The sequence below is a fragment of the Ixodes scapularis genome, unplaced genomic scaffold, assembly GCF_016920785.2.
Source record: "Ixodes scapularis isolate PalLabHiFi unplaced genomic scaffold, ASM1692078v2 PGA_scaffold12__126_contigs__length_90152505, whole genome shotgun sequence".
Classification (NCBI taxonomy): Eukaryota; Metazoa; Arthropoda; class Arachnida; order Ixodida; family Ixodidae; genus Ixodes; species Ixodes scapularis.
In genome coordinates, this window is record NW_024609838.1 from 62,012,478 (window position 1) to 62,036,490 (window position 24,013).

Below are 24,013 nucleotides of genomic sequence, written 5' to 3' on the forward strand. Positions count from 1 at the left end.
AAAACGTTTCCTTGGCTTTCAGGCGTAGTCTCGTGCTCTATACCAGGACTTCTGGTCGTCTCCTCTTCTTCAGCAGTTCTTCACAGTATGATAGAAATCGAGAGATTAGCAGAAACCTCACATAGGACATCGTTTTGCCGAAAATTGGGGTCTCCACTATGGACCTCTTGGACCAGTTCATTTTGACTGTGTGTTTTTTCACTAGCGTCATAATGATGCACAAGGCAAAGTATGCCTTTATCTCATCAGGAGTGGTGTCAAACCATTGCTCCTCATAGCATTTCTTGGGACGGTCCTCGTCGCCCATCTCTTGTTCGGCGTAGCGATTTGTCTCAGCAGAGACAGATGCCCAAAAATCATGACTTGCAAACACGGAAAAGGTCGACAAGGCGCTTGTCTTCTCACCAAGACTGCGTTGAACCCTTGCTGACACACCTGGGGTTTCTACAAAGGTGAACTGAGCAGGCTGGTTGTCCCTCTTCCCCAGTTCCACTGACGTGCAGACGCCGAAGTCGATGAAATGCTTCCAGGATTCGCATCGTTTTCAACACTTTTCTCACTGTCCTTTGAACTCTCATCGGATTCCGAGTAATCGGAAAGGCAGCAGGATTCGTCGTCAGAAATACTGGCGCATTCATCACTTTCAAAAAGAAGTCTTTGTATATCTTTGTCCGCCAAAGCAGACCTCCGCGCCGAAGACATGTTTTTGGCGCGCTTGCTTACAATAGCGCGCTTATTTTTTGTCAATGGAGCGCCCTCTCTCTGTCAAAAGGCAAAGCAAACAAGAAAAGAACCCAAGGTAAACAGGAGCAACAGGGATAGTGCTGCCATCTGCCGCAGAGCTCACAAAACAAGCTCTGAAACCGAAACACGAGTCACACTCGTGGTCGGGTTTTATGGTCCGTAAATGGCGGCACGAGTGACACTCGTTATTAGTAGGCAAGGGGTTAAATTGTCTTTCACTGGTAAATCTATGAACCCACTAAATTCAGGTTCCTTCTAAGCCTATCCTTCTGAATATTCAAATGCTGCACCCGTTCTTATTTGCTCGTGTAAAACGGTGCAGTTGTTACTGAATTCTGAGCATTGTGCGCTATGGTGGCATTTAAATAAAATTACTCAAAAGAATTTTATGACTGGCTTTGCAGGCCCCCAACACTGCCCAGTGGGAGCCGCTTGCAGCGGAGCTCGGCAGGCTGTGGAACTTCCCAAACTGTGTCGGAGCCCTGGATGGCAAGCACGTGGCCATCTAAGCTCCACCAGGTAAAGGCTCCGACACATTCAACTATAAGGGGTTCCCCAGCACTGTCCTCCTCGCAAGCTGCGATGCCAGCTACAAATTTACGCTGGTGGACATTGGGCAGCCAGGGCAGTTTAGTGATGGGGGCATCTTTCGAGACAACAAAATGGGGCAGCCTGTACTTTCGGGAGGACTTAGTCTTCCGCCAGCTGGGTGGTCAACCCATACACATCAGCCAAGCTGCCTCTTGCCTTTGTGGCAGATGAGGCCTTTCTTTGCTGACTAACCTTGTGTGCCCTAACCCCACGTAAGACTTGAAGTTAATGCAGAAAGTGTTCAACTACAGGTTATCCAAGACCAGGAGGATAATTGAGAACACTTTCGGCATCCTGGTGGCACATTGGCGCATTTTCAGACAAACAATCTAGGCATCTGAAGACACTCTGGAGGCCATTGTCTGGGCATGTGCCAACCTGCATAACTAGCTGAGCGTCGCTACTGCCCCGTCGGTTACAGCGACCAGGAAGCTGTATCTAGCACCGTAACCGGCAGTCAGTGGAACAGTGATGCTGCTGGCAGCACTGCACTGTAAGATGAGGGCTATGTCAGCTCAAACAATGTCTCCGACACTAACAAAGGAGTGAGGGACAAGTTCATGAGATACTTCTGTTCCTCACAGGGTGAGGTACCATGGCAGTACAATGTAGCGTTCAAAGGTTCTGCTCCTGAAAGCCGAGTGAATTCTAGTAGTCAGCGATTCAAAAGGGTGCCCTTTCAAACAGCTGGCTATCATATATGACGAAATATATGACCCCAAACATATTTCAGAGGTCACAAGTGTTCTTCAGAGGTCACAAGTGTTCTTCTTGTGCATGTGTATGTAAGCTTTTGTATTTCTGTTTATTGTGTTCTTTACTATCTTAATGAAACTGGTGTGGTCCTTGTTGACTACAAAGAAATAAAGATTGTTATGTGATCCAATGTGCCTTTCTACCCCTGCCTTGTCAGGCAGAAGGAAGTGCCAAAGAAATGAGTAAATGTTCCATTAATAGGTAAACAGCCTGTATGCGAGGTGAGTACTGAAATGGATGTTTACTCATTATCATCTAGCATTTTCATGTAACAAAGACAACTCAAAAGTGTGTGTGCAACAAACATTGTTCACAAAAATCTAAAAAGCAATATAAAGAAAATGCCAAAGGCAAGTATGAAAAAAAAAAATCAAATTGAACCCCACAGTGTGACAGAAAATACATTGCTTATAGAAATATCAATAGCAATATAAAAAGGATGTCAAAAACAGGCACGAGAAAAAACAAATAAAACCCCCCAACACAACTTTCAGTCTCAAAGAGGCCTCGAGGAACAGGATAGAAAACAAATACAAAGTTCTTTACAAAGTTAACTAAGTGTGATGAGTTAAAGGGAGTACATAGTTTCCTTGGGTAGCGTATTACAAATGCAGACAGTTCTTGGTAAATGACACAACAACGTCTCCGACTTTGGTTTTATTATATTACTTAATATTCACCAGCTCGCCTGAGCCCTAACTCTTCCTTTCACCATTACATGCACCTACACCCAATGAACTAGAGCTCTTGCGTGTCTGCAACAAAAATTGTTTTGTGCATCGAGTGTTGTGCTGGAAGTGGTTGTGTTCTTGGAACAAAAAGGAAAGTTTTGTCGCTGGACATCAGGTAAAAAATAATCGCTGAAGTGATGAATGGCGAAAAAAAATAAAAAAGAAGACGGTTGCCGACAAGTATGAAATTTCGCAGAGTTTGCTTTTGAAGATTTCAAAGTTGAAAGAGAGCATTTGGCTACCGTAAATGGCCGTAATTCAAGTACCGAAAAAAAAAAAAAAAAAAGAACTTGAAGATTGCTGCGTACGCTCTCCTGCGGTGCTCTTCCATAACCATACAAAATGAGGCCCAAGAACTGCTTGTTTCTATTACTGCCACATTTTGATGTGGAATATTATTTGTAAACACTCACTTGCAAGATGTGAGGAAATCGGAGAGTTTTGGGAGCTTGGAGGACCAATAGCAATGCTAAAACACAGAAACGTCGGTCCAACGAAATTCACGACACAACGAGACTTTCAGCTCAAAAGAAAACTTTGCTAAACCGAAGTTCAACAGCACAAGCGTCGGAAAGTTGTCAGCGAAACGTGCGTCGGCGAAATGATACAAACCCCCTGGCCAGCTGTCAAAGTGTACGGGTGCACGAGGACCTATAACTTTGTCTTTCCTGTGCACTTGGCAGTATTCTGACATAAAAGGAGTATTCGTCTGGAAGCACCATTTCGTGGCAAAAGTTATGGAAAAAGCTAATTTGGGACCCAATTCTAAGTACTCGTGTGGTGGCCGTTTTCTGTGCAGTTTGTACTTTACGGTCAGTCACTGCTACGCCTTTTGGATGATTCAACCTCTGGCTCGGACACAAACACTGACACCTCACCACCATCGCACCCCTGCAACAAGGCCAGGCGGCGCCTGTCCACCCACTTACCTGAGTGCACGGTCCCAATTCCACGGGGATATCCGCGGGCGGCCGAGGTCCGACTTCGTCGTATCACGACCGGCTGCGCTTGGACACCACACTGCCTCGCCCGCATTGGACTGTGTTCCCCGGAGCATGCCAGTTGTGACCGTTGCTCTACTAGCCCCACTTAACCCAAGGCCGAGTGGACCGTAGGTCTCACCCCCGATAAAGCCTCTAACAACCATCCTCCAGCTCCTCTTGCCACCCCGCATCACCTGCTGAGAGAGTGCTCAGCAAGACGACAGGAGAGGGAGGCTGCACTAGCCAAGCTCAGCCAAGTGAGTCGACCCAAGACGCTCAAGGCTTGGACGGCACCAACAGGCCTTACTGAAGCAGTGAATCATCTTTGAATCGCTGTTGGCTTACATAAGAATGGCTGGTGCAGCCGGCCTCATATAGGTATTCCTCCTCCTCCTCTCCCCATATCCCTCTCCCCTTCCACAACAAGGCATGCAATTGGCCGCGTCATACCCTACTATACCTAAGTAAAATTTTTTCAACAACTGTACAGTTTTAGAGCGCAGCTCTTAGGGGCCCGTTCCCGGCTTGAGCGGCGTCGCCGTCGGCGTAACCAAGGTCATCTCAAGGTCACGTGACCCCCAAGGTCACGTGACCCCTCCCAAGGTCATCTCAAGGTCACGTGACCCCACGTGACTCCCAAGGTCACGTGACCCCTCCCAAGGTCATCTCAAGGTCACGTGACCCCCAAGTCACGTGACCCCTCTGAGGTCACGTGACCCCCGAGGTCACGTGGTCTCCTCCCCAAGGTCACGTGACCCCTCCCAAGGTCATCTCAAGGTCACGTGACTCCAAGGTGACCCCCCCCGTGACCCCCAGGTCACGTGACCCCCGAGGTCACGTGACCCCCCTCCCCGAAGTCACGTGACACCCCCCCCCCCCCGAGGTCACGTGACCGCCCCCCGGAGCATATTAAAGAATGAGGGGAGGAGGAGGGGTCTACCCTCCCCTCAGTACCCTTCACTCCTCCTCAAGAGCTGCGCTCCAATTCGGCGTTACAGGGATTTCTAAACGGCTTTCACTTTTTTAATTGCATGTTATGCTGTGGCTTAGTATAAACAATGTGCCACTAGATAATGACTGCTACGTTAGTTGCTGCTGAAGTTGGTTGGATGCCACCATAAAATCCCCCCCCCCCCCAAACCCGGCATTCGCACCGCAAAAATAAACTAGACATAGCGGGACAGCTCCAACTCTGTCATCTACACTTTAGACCCTGGACCGATCACAGAAGAAATGTTTAAAGAAATAAAATATCCGAAAATATAGTCACTCGGGTTTTTTTATGAAAATGTGTCCTGATAAATACCGAAGCCGACGTCTGCTTCTGTCTTCACGAACGCCAACAGCCATCTATGCGCACCTGCATTCATTGTTCATATTCAGTTTTCTTTTATTACCAACTAGTACTCCTTATACAGCAGTTAATGCGCAAGCCACGAAGTCAGGTCGTACTTTGGCACACCGAACTGAGGAGCTTCAAAAAAGTCAAGCGCAAGTTTTTTTTCGGAGTGCGGCTTACGGCCGCTGTAGGGATGTTGCAAATTGCCCCTTGCTCAGACATGAAAGCTCGTTAAGTCTACCCGACTTGAGCTGTCCGTGAAGGGCGCCCCAAAGGCTCATCCTTTTCTTTTGGCGGCACCGTCCAAGGGGATTTACGCGAGCGGGCTGACATGGCCGTGTGGAAAGCCAGCCGAGTAGCCGTTCTCAGAGCCGGATTGGAGGCGTCTTCGTGGAGCGGGGGCAGACAAGCGTGGTAGGGAGACCTTGGCGGCTCCCCTTGTATGCGTGGAGAGGGTGCTGGCACTGGGGCCAATAGGAGTGTTTAATGTCCCTGATTGGACAGACCCAGTGTCAGCACGCTGGTCTTGAGGTCCTGGCGAGCCGGGACGAGTTGAGTTAAAACGGGTCCGCGGATTGCTATGTTTGTCTCCTGCGGTCTGAGGGCCGCATAAGTTTGTCATGCGCGACAAAGGAGAGTGCCCGCACTGTGCGCGGTTGGGCGTATCATTCCGAGGCGCATCATTGTTGACTGAGGCTGTTGCAAGCGACAGTACGCCGAAAGCGTGACGTTTTCTTGCTTTGTTTGCAAAAATTTTTTTTGTCATCTGTAAATATATTCATATTTACTCAACCACCGAGCCTGAGCGTCACAGGAAACGAGTCACCCTCCAGCTGCTGCAGCACCCCACGATTGACCGAAACCTTACTGGCACAGTTGACAGAATTGTGGACATCGTCGGCCGCTTGGACAGCATTGTGTGCCAGAGATGCAACGATGGTGTTGGTGCAGAGGGTCCGGCGACAAGTGCTCAAGACAACTAGGAGAACAGCCTTCAGCTAATCCAGCGGTACCGGCTCGGTGAGACTCATCAACGGGGTACCGGGCTACTCTCAAGAAGCCAGCATCAAGACGACCTCGTCAACACCCGAAGCATGCAGCGACAGAAACCGGGACTCAGGGGAACGGACCCCACCTGCGGTGATGGAAGCCGGGGACTCGCGAGTTTGGTGGCGTCGACAATCTTGAGGGACTTCACAACAGTACCAGGTGAGTGATCGCCTTTCGTTCCGCCCCGCCTGACACCCACGCGCATAGCCACATGGCGAAACGTAACTTGCAGAGTGGTGCAGGCCCTAGTGAAACAGGCAACGAGGAATCGGGTGGGGAAGCGGCTCTGCTGAGCGTTCAAATAGCCCTTGCGAGAAAAAAAAACGAAGGAGCTAAAGCAGCAGGTACGACTCGCAGAACTCCGGGTGGAGCAGCGGAGAGTAAAAGCTCGTCTCCTAGGGGAGTGCCGTGAAGAGACGCAGCTTTGGGCAGTAGAAGCCTGAGGCTCGATTTTTTGAAGGAAACAGAACTGGACGCGCGAGGCGACCCGGAGACTGTCGTTTGTTCAGAGGCTGATTGCGTAGTTCAGGGACCGGAGGCTACCGTGGGGTCCGAGGCAGATCACTGCCGCGGTTGTTTTGTTTAGTTATTCGCCACCTCATCATTTGTCACTGGTGAGAATAATGGGTATGTTCAACCAATGTGTTGCCCTGCCTGCTTAGGTCAGTTATGGCACGCAGTATGCACAAATAAAAATAAAAAAGCAGGGCAAGAAACAGGCCGCATACAACCAGACACACGCTTATAAATATAAATACAAATTGCTTATAAATATAAAGTGCAAAAAATGCTAAAAAAATGCTTTGTGCACTTTCTGTATCATCATGCAGTGGTGGTGCAGCCATTTTAAGTTTCGGAGCAATTTTTCGAGCAAGAAAAATCCAATTTTGGAGCAATTTGTATCACATAAACTTCCCTTTTGGAGCAGGGAAAATCTCTTCTTGGAGCACCTCGGTGTCAGGAAAACTAAGCATTTTGAAGCAACACGAACAAATAGCAGTTCTGTGCTGCGTTTATTGGTTACCAGTGCTCATTTCTCAAATCAGATCGTGCAGCACATTAAAAACTGCAGGTTAGCAGTAGTACTGCCCTGGCAAAGTGCCCCTCCACAGCTTTCAAACAAGTCCACAACATAATATGTTACTATTAACCACTTAAAGGACGACGACCAGACTCAAGATTCTGCAAGGCAGAACATCCTTCTCACCATGGGGGAGGAGGAAACAGGCAATGGTGGACAGGGTAGAAGGAGGGAGAGGAAGAAGCAAGGGAAAAGTGGAAAGCACGATCTGGTTGTCGGCCTTTAAACACAGAATAACATTTTGTTTGTTGCGAGTTATACTAGTAGAGGCCCTGAATAAGCGTTTTACACGTCTGACATCTCGGAACAGGTGGTGCGCCAGTGGTGGTTGCGGCAATCCGAGACTTTCAACTGTGGCGTCAAATAACGAGGTTTCCGCAAACCAAAGTCGGGATGATTTCGAGAGTTAGAGGCAAAACTTGCGGTGTACGTCGCGGAAGTATGAAACCCTGCGTCCAATGTGCCCCTATGTAATTTCCTTATATATAGCTTTATATTTTCCTGGTATGCGATGTGGGGGGGGGGTGTCGACCTATATTCCAGTCTACTTACAAACGTGTGAATACGGTTCCTCACTCGCAGTGGTAATCCTCAGCCGCGATTCTGACCCAGGCATACTGGGTTCGATACCCATCCTTGCTTTTTCTAAACTTGGTGAGCGTAGTATGGGCGTGTGGTCGTGTAATCACAACCAGTAAAACTACAGGCTAAATTTATCTACAGCCCAAACAACGGTCGATATAACCTAAGTCAGACCGAACTCTCATTGTGTAAACGTTCAACGCAACTTAGTTTGTTTCAGTTCGATCGTAATAAACATACTCAAGATGTCCGAGAATCTGAAAGTATAGCGATTTATTAGACATGTTTGTAAGCTCCACACACAGTTCACACGTAGTGCGACAGTATGATAACCAAGTGAGTGACCAATCATTTACGGCATTTGATATGAAAAAGAACACGAAACAATTCGCAACAAAAAAATTAAGCAACGACCACGCGAACGAAAAGAGAACCACGTAGTGTTGATCAAGCCAGGGGGAATGTTCGGGCGTCAGTACTCCCCCTGAAATTTTACTTTTTTATTAGGGGTGTGCGAATACTCGAATATACGAATTCGAATGGAATAAAAAGTTCCCGAATAATTCGATTCGCAAATCGAATTCCTACTACTCGGTCACTCGAATATTCAATATATTTGGCCCGAGACGCGCGGTCGGCGCGGAACTGACAAAAGAGCCATTTATTCTCCCGATGTTAGTGCCGCGATGTTAGACAGACCATGCGAGGAACAGCTCTTGGTCCTACCATTCCACAAAAATTTAACGCACGGGTTATACAAAAGAAAAGTAACGAATGCCACAAACTTTATAGCAAGCAGATTTACTCATGATCGTGATGCAATCTAACCTTGAATCACAACCGAAACATCCCATTTGCGCCGCTTAATTTTGCGCTATGCCGAATACATTTTATGAGTAACGCCCCTCGTTTCCAACTGAAGCATTGATGTAGAACACACTTGCCACACTCACAGAAATCGGCGACTGCAAGATCACAAAAAAGAAAACCCGTTAACGACGCCCATGAAACCAGCCGAGTTGTTGTCGTCGTTCTTTTGGAATCGCAAGTGCCGCAAGCCGCAAATTTTGATTCGGAAGAAAACGGAAGGGAAAAATAGTGTGCCTCGATTTGAGAGGGTTTCCGACTGTTCGAGTATTAGCCGGAATTTGAATTACGAACTGCGAGAAGGTGACCAAAGGAGGAAAGCGTCGATTGGGCAGGCGTCTTCCGTTTCCGTTTGCTCGCCTTCTTTGCACGCAAGGCACACAACAACACGACATATGCACACTTACGACCAATCTGCGCAGGAGCAGTCTCCATGGTTTCAGTTGAGCTTGCTCCACAGGCTCCACAAGGCTTGCTCCCTCTTTTAAATCTAGGCCACTGCAATGTTACTTGGCCGTTGTGATCTAGGCTCTCTAAAACAGAATAGATGGACGCAGGAATGGATGCATAGCGACAGTTGGATGGTGACTTGTGCCAACTAACCACATTTTTTTTTTTTCTTACCTCCGATTATATTGTTTAAGCCCGATTCCTCAGATTTAACAGCTACAGTCGCCAACCGATTATTCGGACTTGGAGGAGACCCCCGAAATGGTCCGAATAATCAAGCAGTCCAAAAATTCGGTAGATGAAAAAACTTGCCTTTATTACGCCAAAGCAGGCTTCAAAAAGCTGTCAATAGTGGCTTGCTTCATGCATGCTTCATGTTACGCCTGCTTGCGATGATGTCTGCTTGCATTTGCGCGCGCGCCGTGTTCTCGTCGTACACATTCAACAGCAATGTTAATGCATACGTAGTATCCGCTGTCAATGGCTGCGGGCGGTAGTCGTCGTCGGAGTCGTTGGAGTCTCATTTTCTGCTGATGCGAGGAATGAGATAAGAGGCGCAAATCCACGAGCGCAAAATGGCGACTGGCGACATGAAAGTGAAAGGAAACAAAGCAAAACAATAATAATGATGGTGATGATGATGACGTGCACCTACATAAAAGGGCTAGCATAGCGTCACCTAGCGGTAGGACTCGAGAGTACTCAAGTCGCGCTGCCAAACCAAGCCAATCCATTTGCAACCAAAAGTGCTGTTAACTTAGCGAGAAAGTCGCTAAATTTAGCGTGCTTTCAGTCGTCCTAACGACTTTTCTGTCTTTTTGGAGTCTTAGCAACTTTACTAAGGACTTCTACGGTGTTTTTTACTTTTTTTACAGTTAGGTAAATTGTTGTTACTAAAGCTCCATAGAGCCACTCCAGTGGCTCTCAGGTGACTGCTCTGGACGTCACTCATTTTTTTTGTTTCATCCTGTTGAGGGTGAGGGTGATGCGAGGTAGCAGTCATGCAAAGACATTCTCAAACCACGAACCATGTTAGAACTACTCCCCTTTCCACGGATTATCTAGCAGGTGTTTGTAGAATCCTTTGTGAACGTCGCGAAAAAAACCTCAGGTATTGACGCGAGCAGCTTTGTTTGACAAGTTCTGGAACAATCCTGCTTGCGACGGCTTAACTTTAGACAACCTCAGAGCGGTTATCGAAGATAACCCCCCCGAGGATGAAGATTTATACACAACGGGTGGCTACATGAATTCAATGCAGTCTTCCGCTGTTTCGCTCCTGGATCAGGATCTTCACGCCAACGCCTTGAGTCACTCAAGGCGTTGGCGAGCTTGTTGGCAATGGGACGGGCAACGGTTAGTTTCCGCAAATAACACAAGCGTTGAAGTTTGCCAACTTGCTGGATCTAGCGGTATTATGCCTCCAAAGTACAATCAGCACCATAGAAAAAGTTGGCAGTCTTTACCTGAGTTTAAAAGCTTGTTACGTTCTGTGGAAAACAAAAGCACAAAAGCATCCTGTGCCTATTCTGGGAGCGAATTTTATGCGAAGCTTTTTGATATAAAAAAGCATGCCACCGCCACCAAGCACAAGAAATCATCCAAACTGTACTGCAGATCTCAAGGGAAAAAGCTGCAGTTTCCAGCCGCAACCGAGTCTTCTTGTGGCAAAAGTGAAGCCGGTTTCTGCCTGTTCATATGTGAGCATTAGCGTTCCTCGCCGCTGACCACCTGACAAAACTTTGCAAAAAACAGTTCATGAACGGCAAAAGCGCAGCAGGCTTGCGCATGCACCGAAACAAGTGCACAGAGATCATCGTAAACCTGTTCTCTCCGCACTTCGTACAGCTCTTGGTGGCTGACATTGGGAACTCGAAATACAGCCTGATCATCGACGGGGCTACAGATGTTTTCACTACCAAGTTGCTGGGTGTAGTGGTGCGGTACTTTAGTGCTGCACAGAAAAGCATAGTGACAATATTTCTGGCGCTAAACAAATTGGACAATGGCACGGCTGTGGCTATCATCAAGCGTTGAAAAGCCTCCACATGCGCATGAGACTTGACACAAAGCATCTCCTCGGCATTGGAGTTGACAACGCACCGGTGAACACGGGGCATAAACGGAGTTTTTGAGACAATGAAGCGCGAGTGGCAACTCCTAAACTTGATAATGATAAGATGTATGTGCCATTCGTTGCAATTGGCACTTTCCCACGCTGTTCAGGGAACGCTTCTGAGGAACGTGGACTTCTTGGTGCAAGAGGTTCAGCACGCCAAGGCCTACGAGAGGAAAAACGTGGATCCTGCGAGGCTTCTTGAAGACCTCACGCTCCTGATAAAGACGGTATGTAGCAAAGTGCTCATTTTAACGGTGAACATTGATCCTCTGTGCCAGCTTATCGATGGCCACCTAAATCCCAAGCCGTACTGGGGGTACAAGTTCGAGAAACTAGCGAACACGCTGCCAGCTGGTCCTGAAGTCGACTTGGTATGCCAGCACTGCATTGCATTCACAGTTAAGCTATCAGCTTTGGCTGCACCTACCATCGAACTACAAGATATTGCAGGCCATGGCATGGCGGTCTGTGGGAGCGTGCCTGCGAGCGCTGAAAGAACCCATTGTGGAGCTGGCAGAACTTTTTGGTATAAAACCAAACAAGATAGATCTCGTGGACACCCAGTGGAAGATGCTAACCGTGGTGAGCTGGGCGAGCACCACTGACACCATTGCATTTTGGTCTGAGGTCCTTGCATACTGCGATGCAGCTGGCTCAAACCCGTTTCCCGAGCTTGTGCATCTAGCAATCAATGTGCACACCTTGCCACACTCAAACGCAGAGGTGTAAGTCTCTAGCCAACTGAGCATCGTGAAAAAAAAGCAGAGGAATTCTCTCAGCACTGCCAGTACAAATGCAGTCTTGGGCTTCCGTAGCAGACTTCGCCGTCTTGGGAAGCATTACTATACTTATGACCTTCCCCGACACGGTGACAGCAAAAGTTGGAACCATGCAAGCGTACTCCTCAGCTTTTGCATCTGGAAGCGGTGCATGTGCACAAAGCAATGGCGAGTCTGCAGACGAGGAAGCACAGTGATATACAGTCAAATCTCGTTATTGCGAACGTCATTATAACACATTTTTCAGATTTACAAACATTTCAAAAATCCTGTTCCAAATGCCTATTGGTTTCAATGCAAAAATATTTCAGTACTACGAATTTCAAAATACAGAATATTTCAAAATAACACACGTAATTTAAATGCTCTTATACGCGAACAACACCTCACTATTACGAATTTATATCGCAAAAAAGCGGCCGAAAGCAACGACGGATGGCAAAAATAATTTTAAGTTACAGAAAGACGCGCATTTTGGCCGTTTGGCGGCTCCCGCAATGCTTAACCATCATCATCATCAAAGATCGAGCCGGGAAACAAATCCTAACCCTACCCACCTAATTTCACATTCCTGTCAGACCTCTCCTTCATGTGGACTGTTCCGGACGCAAGGGGTGCTGCTCGTTCACTTCCGTCAGTCACGAGTTTTCTTTCCTTGTGACGATGGGTTCTGTTGCCGGCGTAACGAAAAAGCGAAAGCAGTTTACGCTGAAGGAAAAGGTAGATATTCTTCGTCAGGTCGATGATGGAAGAAAGCAGATTGACGTATGCAAGGAGCGTGGAATGGCGCTGTCGACCATCGCAACGATTTTGAGAAATCGGCGGAAGATAATGAAACTTCGCCGTGGATCCCAACTTGCACCGACCAGAAAGCGGCTGCGGCATGGCAACTACCAAAAAGTCGATGCAGCGGTGCTGATGTGGTTCAAAGACGCAAGATCGCAAGATGTGCTGGTGTCGGGACCAATGCTCCAGGAAAAAGCGCAGGAATTCGCTGTAGCATTGTACGTGACCGGGTTCGAAGCAAGTGCTGGATGGCTTCATCGTTTTTGCAAGAGGAACGGAATTACTTGGCAAGCGATTTCGGGAGAAGCACAAGCAGCAGATGCGGAAAGTGCACACACGTGGAGGAACGGTCATTTTCAAGAAGTAATTGAATCATACTCCGAGGATGACATTTTCAATGCAGACAAAATGGCATGCTTCTATCAATTGCTGCCGAACAGAACCCTGCACTTCAAAGAAGAAAATTGCAAAGGTGGGAAGAAATCGAAACTTACAAGTTTCTGTGCTTTTCTGCGTCAATGCCACTTGATCCAAGAAACTGAAGCCTTCGGTGATTGGAAGGTTTTTGAAACCCCGCTGCATGAAGAATATAGTGTCACTGCCATGTGACTACCGAGCAAACATACGAGCTTGGATGATGCGAGAGTTGTTTTCCGAGTGGCTCCTCAAAGTGGATGATCAGATGCAAAAGGAGGGGAGGAAAATTCTCATGATCGTCGACAACTGCTCGGCTCATCTTGTCGACTTCCGCCTGACAAATGTATGCCTGGAGTTCTTGCCGCCTAACTGCACTTCCTTGCACCAACCATTAGATCAGGGCATTATCAAAAGTGTGAAGTCGCATTTTCGAAGGCACCTAGTTCAACGACTGCTGATAAACCTTTGACTGAAGCTGTCGACAGTAGTCAATGTCCGACAGGCCGCGGAAATGCTCACTGGAGCATGGTGGAGCGTCTTGCCAACCACAATCCAAAACTCCTGAAGGAAGGCGGGCCTTCTTAGTCAGTCCAACCACAAGACGACGAGCACCCAGAGGAAGACGACGTCTTCCTCTGGGCGCTTGTCACCATTTCATTTCGTCGCCATTTTAAGACATTAAATGGAAATTCACCGTAGAGTGTGCAGCTTGGTAGAGTGTGCAGCCTCTGGGCACTCGTCACCATTTCATTTCGTTGCCATTTCAAGACATTAAATGGAAATTCATCGTAGAGTGTGCAGCCTGGTGGGGCAGATTCTGGGAGTGAATGGTGCGCTCCGTGAAGAGCCCCCTGAGAAGGTACTGGGATGCAGCTACGTGACCTTCAAGGAGTTGAGCACCATTTTAACAGAGATCGAGGCAGTGATAAACTTTTGACCGTTGACCCACATGGCCGCCGACCCAGGGGAACCAGAGCTGTTCACATCGGCACATTTCCTCGTTGGCAGGACAATAATTTCACTACCAAGTCGTGGAGGAGAACCTACCGTAAAATTCTGAGCAAGCGCTCCCACCCGAGCAAAAGCCCCCCCCCCCCTCCCCAACTTCACTGTTAATTTCCCATTTCCGCGCCGTTCCAGAAAAACGCCCCCTCCTCGCTCCGCATCCGTATCATGCACCACGCTGACCGTGCGCAGGCAAAACTGGCCTGCGAAATCCAATCCAATCCTACTTTGCAGCCCGATCAGCCCGGTTGCCACGCGCCATTGTCACTTTGTTTTGGCGGTGTCAGGTTGGCTATGCATTCTTACACAGTGGCAAAGAAAATCGAGGTTGTCCAATGGCATCGTAAAAACGGAAAAAACGTACACCAGACGTCTCGACACATAAGCTTTACCAGGTACGGGAATGGGATAAGAATTTTGGCAATTTGCTACAACCAAACTATGGGAAAGCCAAACCTCAACAAAAGCTAAGTAACGACGCGCCAGTGTTCAGTGAATATGTGGACGACACGCTCTTTGAATACCTGGAGCGCGAAAGAAGTGCAGAACGAGCCATTAGTAACTGGCTTCTTTCTGAAGAGGCTGTCAAAATAGCCAACGGCATGCAGTTGGGAAACATCGCGGAATGCTGCAAACTTTTTCTTGCGACTGACTCAGAGGAGTCTTTTGTTTTAAAGAAATTAACATAGCAGTGAGAAATCTTTGGCCTAGTAAAGTCTATGTTCTCAGAGATAAATAAAATATTAAACCCATGTGCACTATATTTCGTTTTTCCTCGCAGAAAACTTTTGTTGTTGCCCTCTTGAATTTTGGTGCTGTCCGAGGATAGCGGCCCCTCCCTCCCCTCCCTCCTCCTCCTCCTCCTCCTTCCCCCCCCCCCCACTTTGCAGGTAATCTTGATTCACGTGTGGGGGGGGGGGGGGGGGTAGGGGCACTTGTATGGAACTTTACAGTACTGCTTCCTCAGCCAACGAGCTGATTCGTCGCTGGAAGTACCAGGAAAGACTGTCGACGTCACTCTGGAAGCGCTGGCACAAGGAGTACCTGTGCGCACTGTGGTCATTTCACCACAGCACTTCAGCAGCCTCGACCAACTTGCAGCCGAACGACTTGGTGATAAAACATGACGACCTCCACCCTCGGCAAACATAGAAAACTGGTTGCATCGTTTCAAGTATTCTCGGGACATGATAACCACATCCGGTTCCACATGGTTTGTTTGCCAAGAGGAGCCACAATTCGACGGCCCGTTCAGTTACTGCATCGACTTGAAGCACACAAGGAATGAGCTGTGCCCATTCGGCGGGGAGGATGTTGAATATCCAGCCAAACTCTACCGCGCAACTCCTTCGAACTAGCTCATACCCATCGCAATAAACATCACCTTGCTCTTTTTTCGCTCAAAAAATGTCGTCCCCATTTCGTCTCTTCATGTCTCACTAAAGATTCCTCATTAACCACTTCAAGAAGGTCACCGGGGACGAGCGGCCGCTCAAGACGTTGCACAAATAACGCCTCATGGTCAAACATTTGCCCTGGAGCCATTTCAGTGTCCTCATCCACTTCACCCCCCAAGTCCCAGGCCTATTCCCCAGCAGGCATGATTGCAAGGTAATTATATGACCTGCCAACAGCCGGGTTCTATCATTTAAAACATGTACATGCAGTTAAAAGTTAAAGAAATACAAGTGTGTATGTTTATTTTCGTAACTATCAGATATTTAACTTACTACGCAAAGCGTAAGGGTTTCATGCCTACTAATAATTAGGAACCAATTTTTTCTTTTTTGTAGACTGTCACCATCTGGCAGAACACGACTTGCGATCCTGTACTACAATGAGAATGCAGATCGCTGGCCCGTTTCACGTTGAAGATGTCCAAAGCACGGAAGGGTCACTATACGGCCAACATCACAGAGCTTCCGAATTATCGTAAGTGTAGCAGCAAATGCAGGGAGAATACATTGCATAATGCAATTAGGAATGTCATGATACATGGGCTGATTTTCCAGAGTATGTCAGAAAGCTTATAAAAGGGGTAGTGGTAAGCAACGAGCTGTGTTGCCGTTCCTCTTTTCCACTCCTAAATAACATTGTAAGTGCAGGACAATTTCCGTTTTTGATCAGGAATTCATAATGAACATATTAAATTAGATAGATGTGGGTAACACCAAAAACATAAAATTGAACGTTGTGGAAAAACTTTGTAAAGATATGATCGAAAACGACTTTGTCTTGCCCTGGGGTGTCTCTCCAGGAATCACTTAAGTTTCACGCTGCCTCCAATTTCTGCGAAATCTCCAGGCCCAGAATAACAGAAGCACATGAACAATTGTGACAAACCCCTTGTTAGGGGAAGCGCACATACGATGCATGCACGTAACATGGGCCACACCTCTCAGATTGCATAAGTGACCCCTGTAGCCGTTTCGCGCCGAGCCCAAAAGATGGCGCAGCGGCAGCGATGCAGGAGCGGGACGAGCAGCGAGGAAGACAGGTGTCGGGGGAGAACGGCGAGGCTTAGCGACACCAGCAATACTGCAGATACCGCTATGCGTGTGAATAAAGTGTTTAAGTAAGATAGCTAGCGTGCGAGTCGTGACCGAGACAGTCAACAACAAGGTTCACAAGTGGGAACTCGTCCTTCGGACTCAAACCTTCAACAAGCGCAGAACTGACGTAAACAGTCTGCTACTCGGTTTAGCCAGTGTAGCTCTTTGGGTTCTTTGTGCCCACCCGGACTATGGCGACCCCGTCCAGCGTGGTTGCACAGTTGCTCAGCCTGACTGATGGGACTCCCCTAGACTGTGAAAGAATGGCAGCAACTGTCCGCAACCTGCTCCTAAACACGCCGATGGATGTGCAGCAACCGGCAACGAATCCGGCGCAACCGACACCGTGGAAGTGCGGAAATATCCAGTTGTCAAAGTTCAATAAATACGAAGACCACCAGAACTCTAATGAGTTCCTAGAGAAATTCGAAAATCTCTGCCTGGTCGCGAAAAATTGGAGGCGACAAGCGCGTTCACCAAGCGTGCTCTTCTAGTGCCTTGGAAAGCACTGCCAAGCTTTGGTGGCGGTTCTCCGGCGGGTTTGAGGACTGGGACACATTCACGAAAGAGTTCCATGCAGAGTTCACCTCCGTGGACTACAAACATCAGTTAAAGGAGGAGCTCCAGCATCAAACCCAGCACCCGCAGAACCTGAGCCACTTTATCCATGTCATCGCGGAGTATTTTGACAGAGAGGCGAAACCGTGTCGGACGCGGACAAGGTTGCGAGGGTCCACAGGCAAATGCATCCCAAGTTCCAGGACTTGTGCGAGGGTATGACCTTTACGAACCTGCGCGAAAAGGCCAAGGTTGTGGGCGGTGTTGTAGAACATGCATGGCACCGGCTGAAGTATGTGCTGCCAACAGCAAGGACGGACCAGGTGGCCAGGGATCTCGCCTTCGTCGAGCACCATTCAGTCGCCCCAAACCCGGGCTATACACTGAGCGCCGGCGTCGGCCCCCATGCTGCCACCCTGGCCCAAGGCCACCCACCAGCTCCAGCAACATGGAGCCCGAGCGGGGCTCACAATCAACCCAAAGAGGGTGCAAGTGTGCAAACAGTCCCTCGAATTCCTCGGTCATGTGATATCCCCGGGAAGATGTCAGCCAGATCCTGAGAAGGTTTGAGCTGCTGAGGCCTACTCCGATCCAACATCCGTCAAGCAGCTGCAGACATTTCTGTGATTAGTGGAGTATTAGCGCAGCTTTATCTCGAGATTCTCTGACACTGTGAAACCACTGACAATACTGCTTAGGAAAAATGCCCCTTGGACATGGGAGCAGCCACAACAGACCACCTTCGAGTTTCTGAAGGCTCAGCAATCAGAAAAAGCGGCGGTTTTTCTGCCCAACCTCAACCGCCCTTTTGTCCACGAGACAGATGCCAGCGGCATCGGCATTGCCGCAGTCCTCCTGCAAGAACATGACGGTCAACTTAGGCCGGTCTCCTCCATCAGCAGAACACCGAATGACGCTGAAAGAAACTACACAGTTCAAGAATGGGAATGCCTAGCAGTGGTCTGGGCTCTGGACAAGTTTCACCCATTCGCGGAATTCAGCCATTTCAAAATCCACTGCGACAACGCATCCCTCGCTTGGATGTTCAGCACAGAACAGATATCCAGCAGGGTCAGAAGATGGGTCCTGCGATTGCAAGGCTTCAACTGCACAATCAAGCACCAAAGAGAGAAGGCCAACATCCCTGCAGATGCATTAAGCCGTTGCCCACTGCCCACAGCAGACACTGCTCCACCATCCGTTGCGGAGGATTGGTTCCAAATCCAGGTGAACCGAGCTGAGTCCCTCTATACATTTCGAGGAGCTGGCAGCCCTGGAGGCCAACGACATATCACTACTCCGAGACACAGACAGGCTGGCAGCGGAGCAACTTAAGGACGACTGCGTAAGAGCAATAATTGACTTCCTAAAAGCAGACTCGCTCCTGTCTGAGGCTAAGGAAGCACGCATGGTACAAGACCTGGCAGAGAGCAGCGAGATAGACACCACGTGCCTCCTGATGTACACTGGACAGGATATTAAAGTCCCCTGGCTACCTCTGCACCTGAGGACATTTTCTCTGCAGATGGAGCATGATCATCCATTGAGCGCAAAAGCAGGGTACTTCAAAACACTCAGACGCGTCCAGGGGAAGATATATTGGCTCGAAGTGCAGTCCGACATATCCTGCTACGACCGGTCGTGCAAGTCTTGCCAGGCCTTCAAGCCATGCCGACAAAAGCCCAAGGGTCTCATGGACAGCTTACGGGCAACAAACCCCATGGAGCACCTAAGTGTCGGCCTGATTGGACCTCTCCCCACCACAGCATGGCAGAACGAACACATACTGGTTGTTCTCGACAAGTTCACCAAATTTATTGAACTCTACCCTTTGCGTGCACCAAAGTCCCGAGCCATTGTGGGGAGGATGGTGGATGTCTTCTGCCACCATGGCGTCCCTCTGAGCATTTCCAGCGGCAATGGCAAGCCATTTGTCAGCGGGTTGTAAAAGGGCGTGATGACAACTTGGGACATCAAGGACTGCTACATCGTGCCTACAGACCAGCAGGTGAGACCGTCTAGCAGCATAAAGCTATAGTGAAGCAGGAAATCGTGGCATACTGGACCATCCACCGAGACTGGGACAAGCGCCTGCCAGAGGTGGCATTCGCCATGAGAACCTCGGAGAGCGTGGCAACTGTCTATACACCTGCCTTCCCGTGCTATGGCTGTGAGCTCCACACGCCCTGGGAGTTCAGGCCCTTGCAGAAACATCCAGAAGCCCGGCTTCCCACTTCCCCTGCGTAAGCCGCAGAGCTCAGCCAACACCTCAGAGATGCACTTGCCTTTGCAAGGGAGCACCAGGCCAGGGCACAAGAGATTTGACGGTACCAATTCGATGCCACACGACAGTCGCGCAACTTTGCACTGGGTGACATGGTGCTCCGTGATTTGCACACCCTAAGCAATGTGAGCCGCGGAATCGCAGCCAAACTTTCCTCCAGACTACCAGACCTTTTATGGTTGCGGCTGAATTGGGCACAATGTTCATAAACTGCAACGTCCGACCACGGGCCGAGCATGTGGTCTGGCCAATGTGGACCAACTTGTGCGATTCCAGGACTCTTGGAACTATACACACACGGATTAAGGGGGGGGGGGGGGGACTGTTCGGGGAAGTGTACATATGATGCATGCATGTAACAAGGGCCGCACCTCTCAGATTGCATAGGCGACTGGTGTAGCCGTTTCGCGCCAAGCCCGAGAGATGGCACAGCAGCCGCGATGCAGCGAGGAAGACAGGAGTCGGGGGTGAACGGAGAGGCTTAGCTACACCAGCGATACCGCCAATGCAGCTGTGCACGAGTATGCGAGAGAATAAAGTGTTTAAGCAAGATTGCCTGCGTGCGAGTCATGACCGAGACAGCCAACGACGAGGTACGTCACACCCTATAACTTGACACCTAGCAGGCACAGGACCATGAAACGATGCCGTTACTCTTGTGTTGGTGTTGTGAACATACCCTGAAAACTTTATACCGACATCTCGAAAAACAAAATATGTTTGTTTTCGGGGCCAAAGTCCTCGCTTTAGGGGACTGTTAAGCTACGGAGGCATTTGCTGCGTACACCTCCGCTGATGCGCCGAAACTAGGATTCGCGGCCGGCAACAGCAGGGCGCTTCTATGATGGTCATGGTGCCTGGAATATAGGCAATATATCCTGACGACACCTTACCTTCCGAGGGACATACCGTCCCTGTAGCCCAAGGAGCAGGCTTTTGGACTGGAGTGCTTCTACACGGTCCTCGTCAAGTTGCTTGCTTGCAGTACTGACAAAAAGAAAAAAAAAAAAGTTACCATGGAATTTAACAAAAAGCCTCAGTCCACAGAAAGCAATGAAGAAATATTTCTATAATGTGAGCTTGATGCCATCTCATCGGAAAAAAATATCTCTCCTCAACACCAACCTCACAAAGAGAAAACTTGGCCCACAACAACACATTCGAAAGAGGTACAATATTTTCCAATTTATAACTTGCGGTTTATTTTAAAATTTTTCGTCGGTGCATCTCCTACAACAGAGTGACCTATGTGCAATTTTTTTTCTGCAAGTATAAACCTGAAGTGGGGTGAGACTTTGCTTTTGAGAATCTGTTTTGGTTTCATTAATCTTTCATACGTCAATGTTTTCTACTCGCTGGGGGTTTCTTTGTAGCTAGTGTCAGTGGTAATGCTTTAATGATTAATTGCTTATCCTTGACTTTAAAGAGACTGTCTGGTTGAAACCGGAAGTACTTAAGTTTTTGTGCTCATTACGTCGAGGGAGCTTCATATAGACAAACATTATTTTTATTTTGATATATGATGTCCCAATATTGATTAAACCTTTCATGAGCGTGTGTACGATACTCCAAACTGAAATTCGCCAGTGTCAATGGCTGACATTTGTAGCTGCTGCGTGACGTCGCATAACGCAACGAATCGTCGAATGGTCGGGACAACAAGCGTTGTTCGATGGATGCCTTGTATTTCATAGGTTATACCTCTTATCATCATCATCATTTATTTTCCTTGAGGGCCCGTGGGGCATTATACGAGGGGGTGGCAATAGAACAAAAACAAATAGAACAGTAAACACAATTATAACACTGTAAGCTAGCTAGGTAGGTTAGATAAAGAAAGGGTAATGGCTTCAACAAATTTAGTAGTATCATTATTAGAAACGATGTTATGAGGTAGTGAATTCCAATCCTCGACGGCCAATGGTAGTGTGGAAGTCTGGTGAGAAACAGTTGATGATCGAATTGGACGTAATTTACATAGGTGATCTAGACGCGGGAAAATACGATGGGGAGGTGATAGCAGTGATTCTTTGAGGTGGCTATTGTGATAAAAAATTCGATGGAGGAGAGAAAGGCGTGATACTCGGCGGCGAAGGGAAAGTGGATGAAGGTTAGCTGATTGGCGTAATCCTGATACGCTGGTATATGGTGAGTAGTTGTTATAAATAAAACGAAGGGCTCTGTTTTGGACGGATTCTAGATTATTTGCAAGGTAGGACTGCCATGGGGACCATATAGATGAGGCGTATTCTAATTTCGATCTTATAAGAGTAGTATACGCTACTCGTTTTACGGAGGGTGTAGCAAGTTTAAGGTTACGGCGCAACTATCCGAGAGAACGGTTAGTATCAGAAATAACAGAAGTTATTTCTGATACCTTGTTTTCTGGGTTATACCTCTTTATAACAAACACTGATATAGCATATTATCGTATATAGCAAACTATAATCACAAAGTATGGTTGGTCATGCTTTATTTGGATGGGAGTTCTAGTTATATAACGAAACCAAAACCGTGAGATTTGATGTGCTATCGGTTATAGTGAAACAATTCCTGCTTTTCTTACGTCACAAAATACTATGAAAGTTATTAAAAAGTAGAAAAAATGCCAAAAAAATTTCAAAACGAAAAATTCCAAAATTTTAGATTGCCTAATGTGCAAAAATGCATGTTTCGGGAGGTAGCGCCACCTAAGAACCGAGCGGATAACAGCGGGGGCGCCGCTGCTGGCCTCTATGCAAGGCATCAAGAGCCGGTGCTGACTAAAGCCAACCGCCAACCACGCCACTCATGGCGGAGCTGTAAATGGCGACGAAGTGGAAAGCCGTCTCTCTGGAGACAAAAGTGAAGGTTTTGAGGGCGGTGGACAGCAGTCGGAAAAAAAAAAAGACATCACGGCAGACTTCGAGCTTGCACCAAATACAATATCTACCATCCTGTGTGCAAGGAAGAAGATCGAAGCTCCGGCGGATGTATCATGAACGATGTGCCTGCTGCAGTGGTTGCCATTTCTTCCAGTGCAAGATCGCTTCCTTGGGTACCTCGGAAGTCAGTGCTGGTAGCGGTTCTTGATTTCCGGCCGTGATGCCACTTCTGACACCATGTTAGGTTCGCAGAGAAAGAATGAGATGCTACCGCAGGCCAGAGTGCCACGTATAAGAATCTTTAATCTCGTTGTCTACCACCAGCAGGTAGGCATGCTGCTCAGTAGGTGGCAGGCCCTTTCATACCACAGAGAGGAAAGGCGCTGACTCACCACGGCAAAGTCCTCGTGTGTATGTGGTAAAGCATGAGTACACCACCGGGAAAATATCACAATGTTCAATATTGGCAACACGTCCTACCGGTTTCAATTTTAAACATGAACCCTCAACTACAGGCTCGGAACCATATACCGTATTTACTCGCAGAATGAACGCACTTTTTTTTCCGAAAAATCGATGCAAAGTTGGGGGGGGGAAGGGGGGGGGGGGGTGCCTTCATTGCGCGAAGTAAACTTTTTGCGTCCGTATTTACTCGCATAATGAAGGGACCTTTTATCCTGAAAAATCAAAGTAACTTCTTATCTCTTTGCGCGAGGCGCCCGACCCCTTAACCAAACTAAGCGGTGCAAAAAAAAAAAAAAAAAAAAAAACTCCTGATTTTTTTTTTCAGTTTCTCAAGTTTTTTTGTTTTTTTTTTGCAGTCTTTCGCAAGCTGTTTTGTTTGCTTAGGCGTTGCTTAGGCGAGGGCTCTCCAGTTATCTTTCTTATCTCCTTGCGCGCGACGCACGACCGCCGTAACCAAACTGAGCTGTGCAAAAACAAAAAAGAAAAAAGCTTTTTTCTTTTGTTTTTTCTCACTTCGATGTTTTTTTGCTTTTTTTGCCGCCTTTCGCAAGCTGTTTCGTTCGCTTAGAACGCTTCTCTTTCTTACCTCCTTGCACGCGTCGGCGCGCGAACCCGAATTCCAGACTGCGCTGTGAAAAAAAAAAAGCTCTCAATGTTATTTTTTTCTTGCTTCCGTTGGATCTTGGCGAATTTCTTTAACGCCTTTTGCAAGGCGTTTTGTTCGCCACGCTGCCCATGCATTCGCGACCTCGCTGCACCAGGTTAGAAAAGTGTGTTCATTTCGCGCGTGGGGGGAGGGGGTCAAAATTTTGATGTCCGAGTTGGGGGGTGTGTTTATTACGCGAGTGAAAAAAAAAATCGAAATTTTGAGAGCCGACTTTGGGGTGCGTTTATTACACGAGTGCGTTCATTGTGCGAGTAAATACGGTAGTTAAAAAAAACTCTGTGCCAACCATCAAGAGAAAGAAAACGCACACACACACAACGTTTCACTTGTCGAGGTTGCTGTG

At 48.0% G+C, this 24,013-nt stretch overlaps 1 protein-coding gene across 3 annotated transcripts in view; it reads right to left on the reverse strand.

Annotated features, from left to right (window-relative positions):
- Positions 1–9,490: 9,490 nt before the first annotated feature.
- LOC121048271 (THAP domain-containing protein 1-like) overlaps positions 9,491–24,013 on the reverse strand; it is a 32,519-nt gene continuing 17,996 nt past the window's right edge. Inside the window, exons 3-4 of one of the 3 annotated variants that reach the window (XM_040504411.2) lie at positions 20,568–20,661; positions 9,491–9,701 (exon numbers count right to left, since the gene is read on the reverse strand). In XM_040504411.2, coding sequence (XP_040360345.1) covers positions 20,627–20,661 — 35 coding nt within the window. In that variant the 3' untranslated portion in view covers positions 9,491–9,701; positions 20,568–20,626. Of the gene's footprint in view, positions 9,757–20,567; positions 20,662–24,013 lie in introns of all 3 variants that reach the window. The other 2 variants (XM_040504412.2, XM_040504410.2) reach the window with 2 other exon arrangements.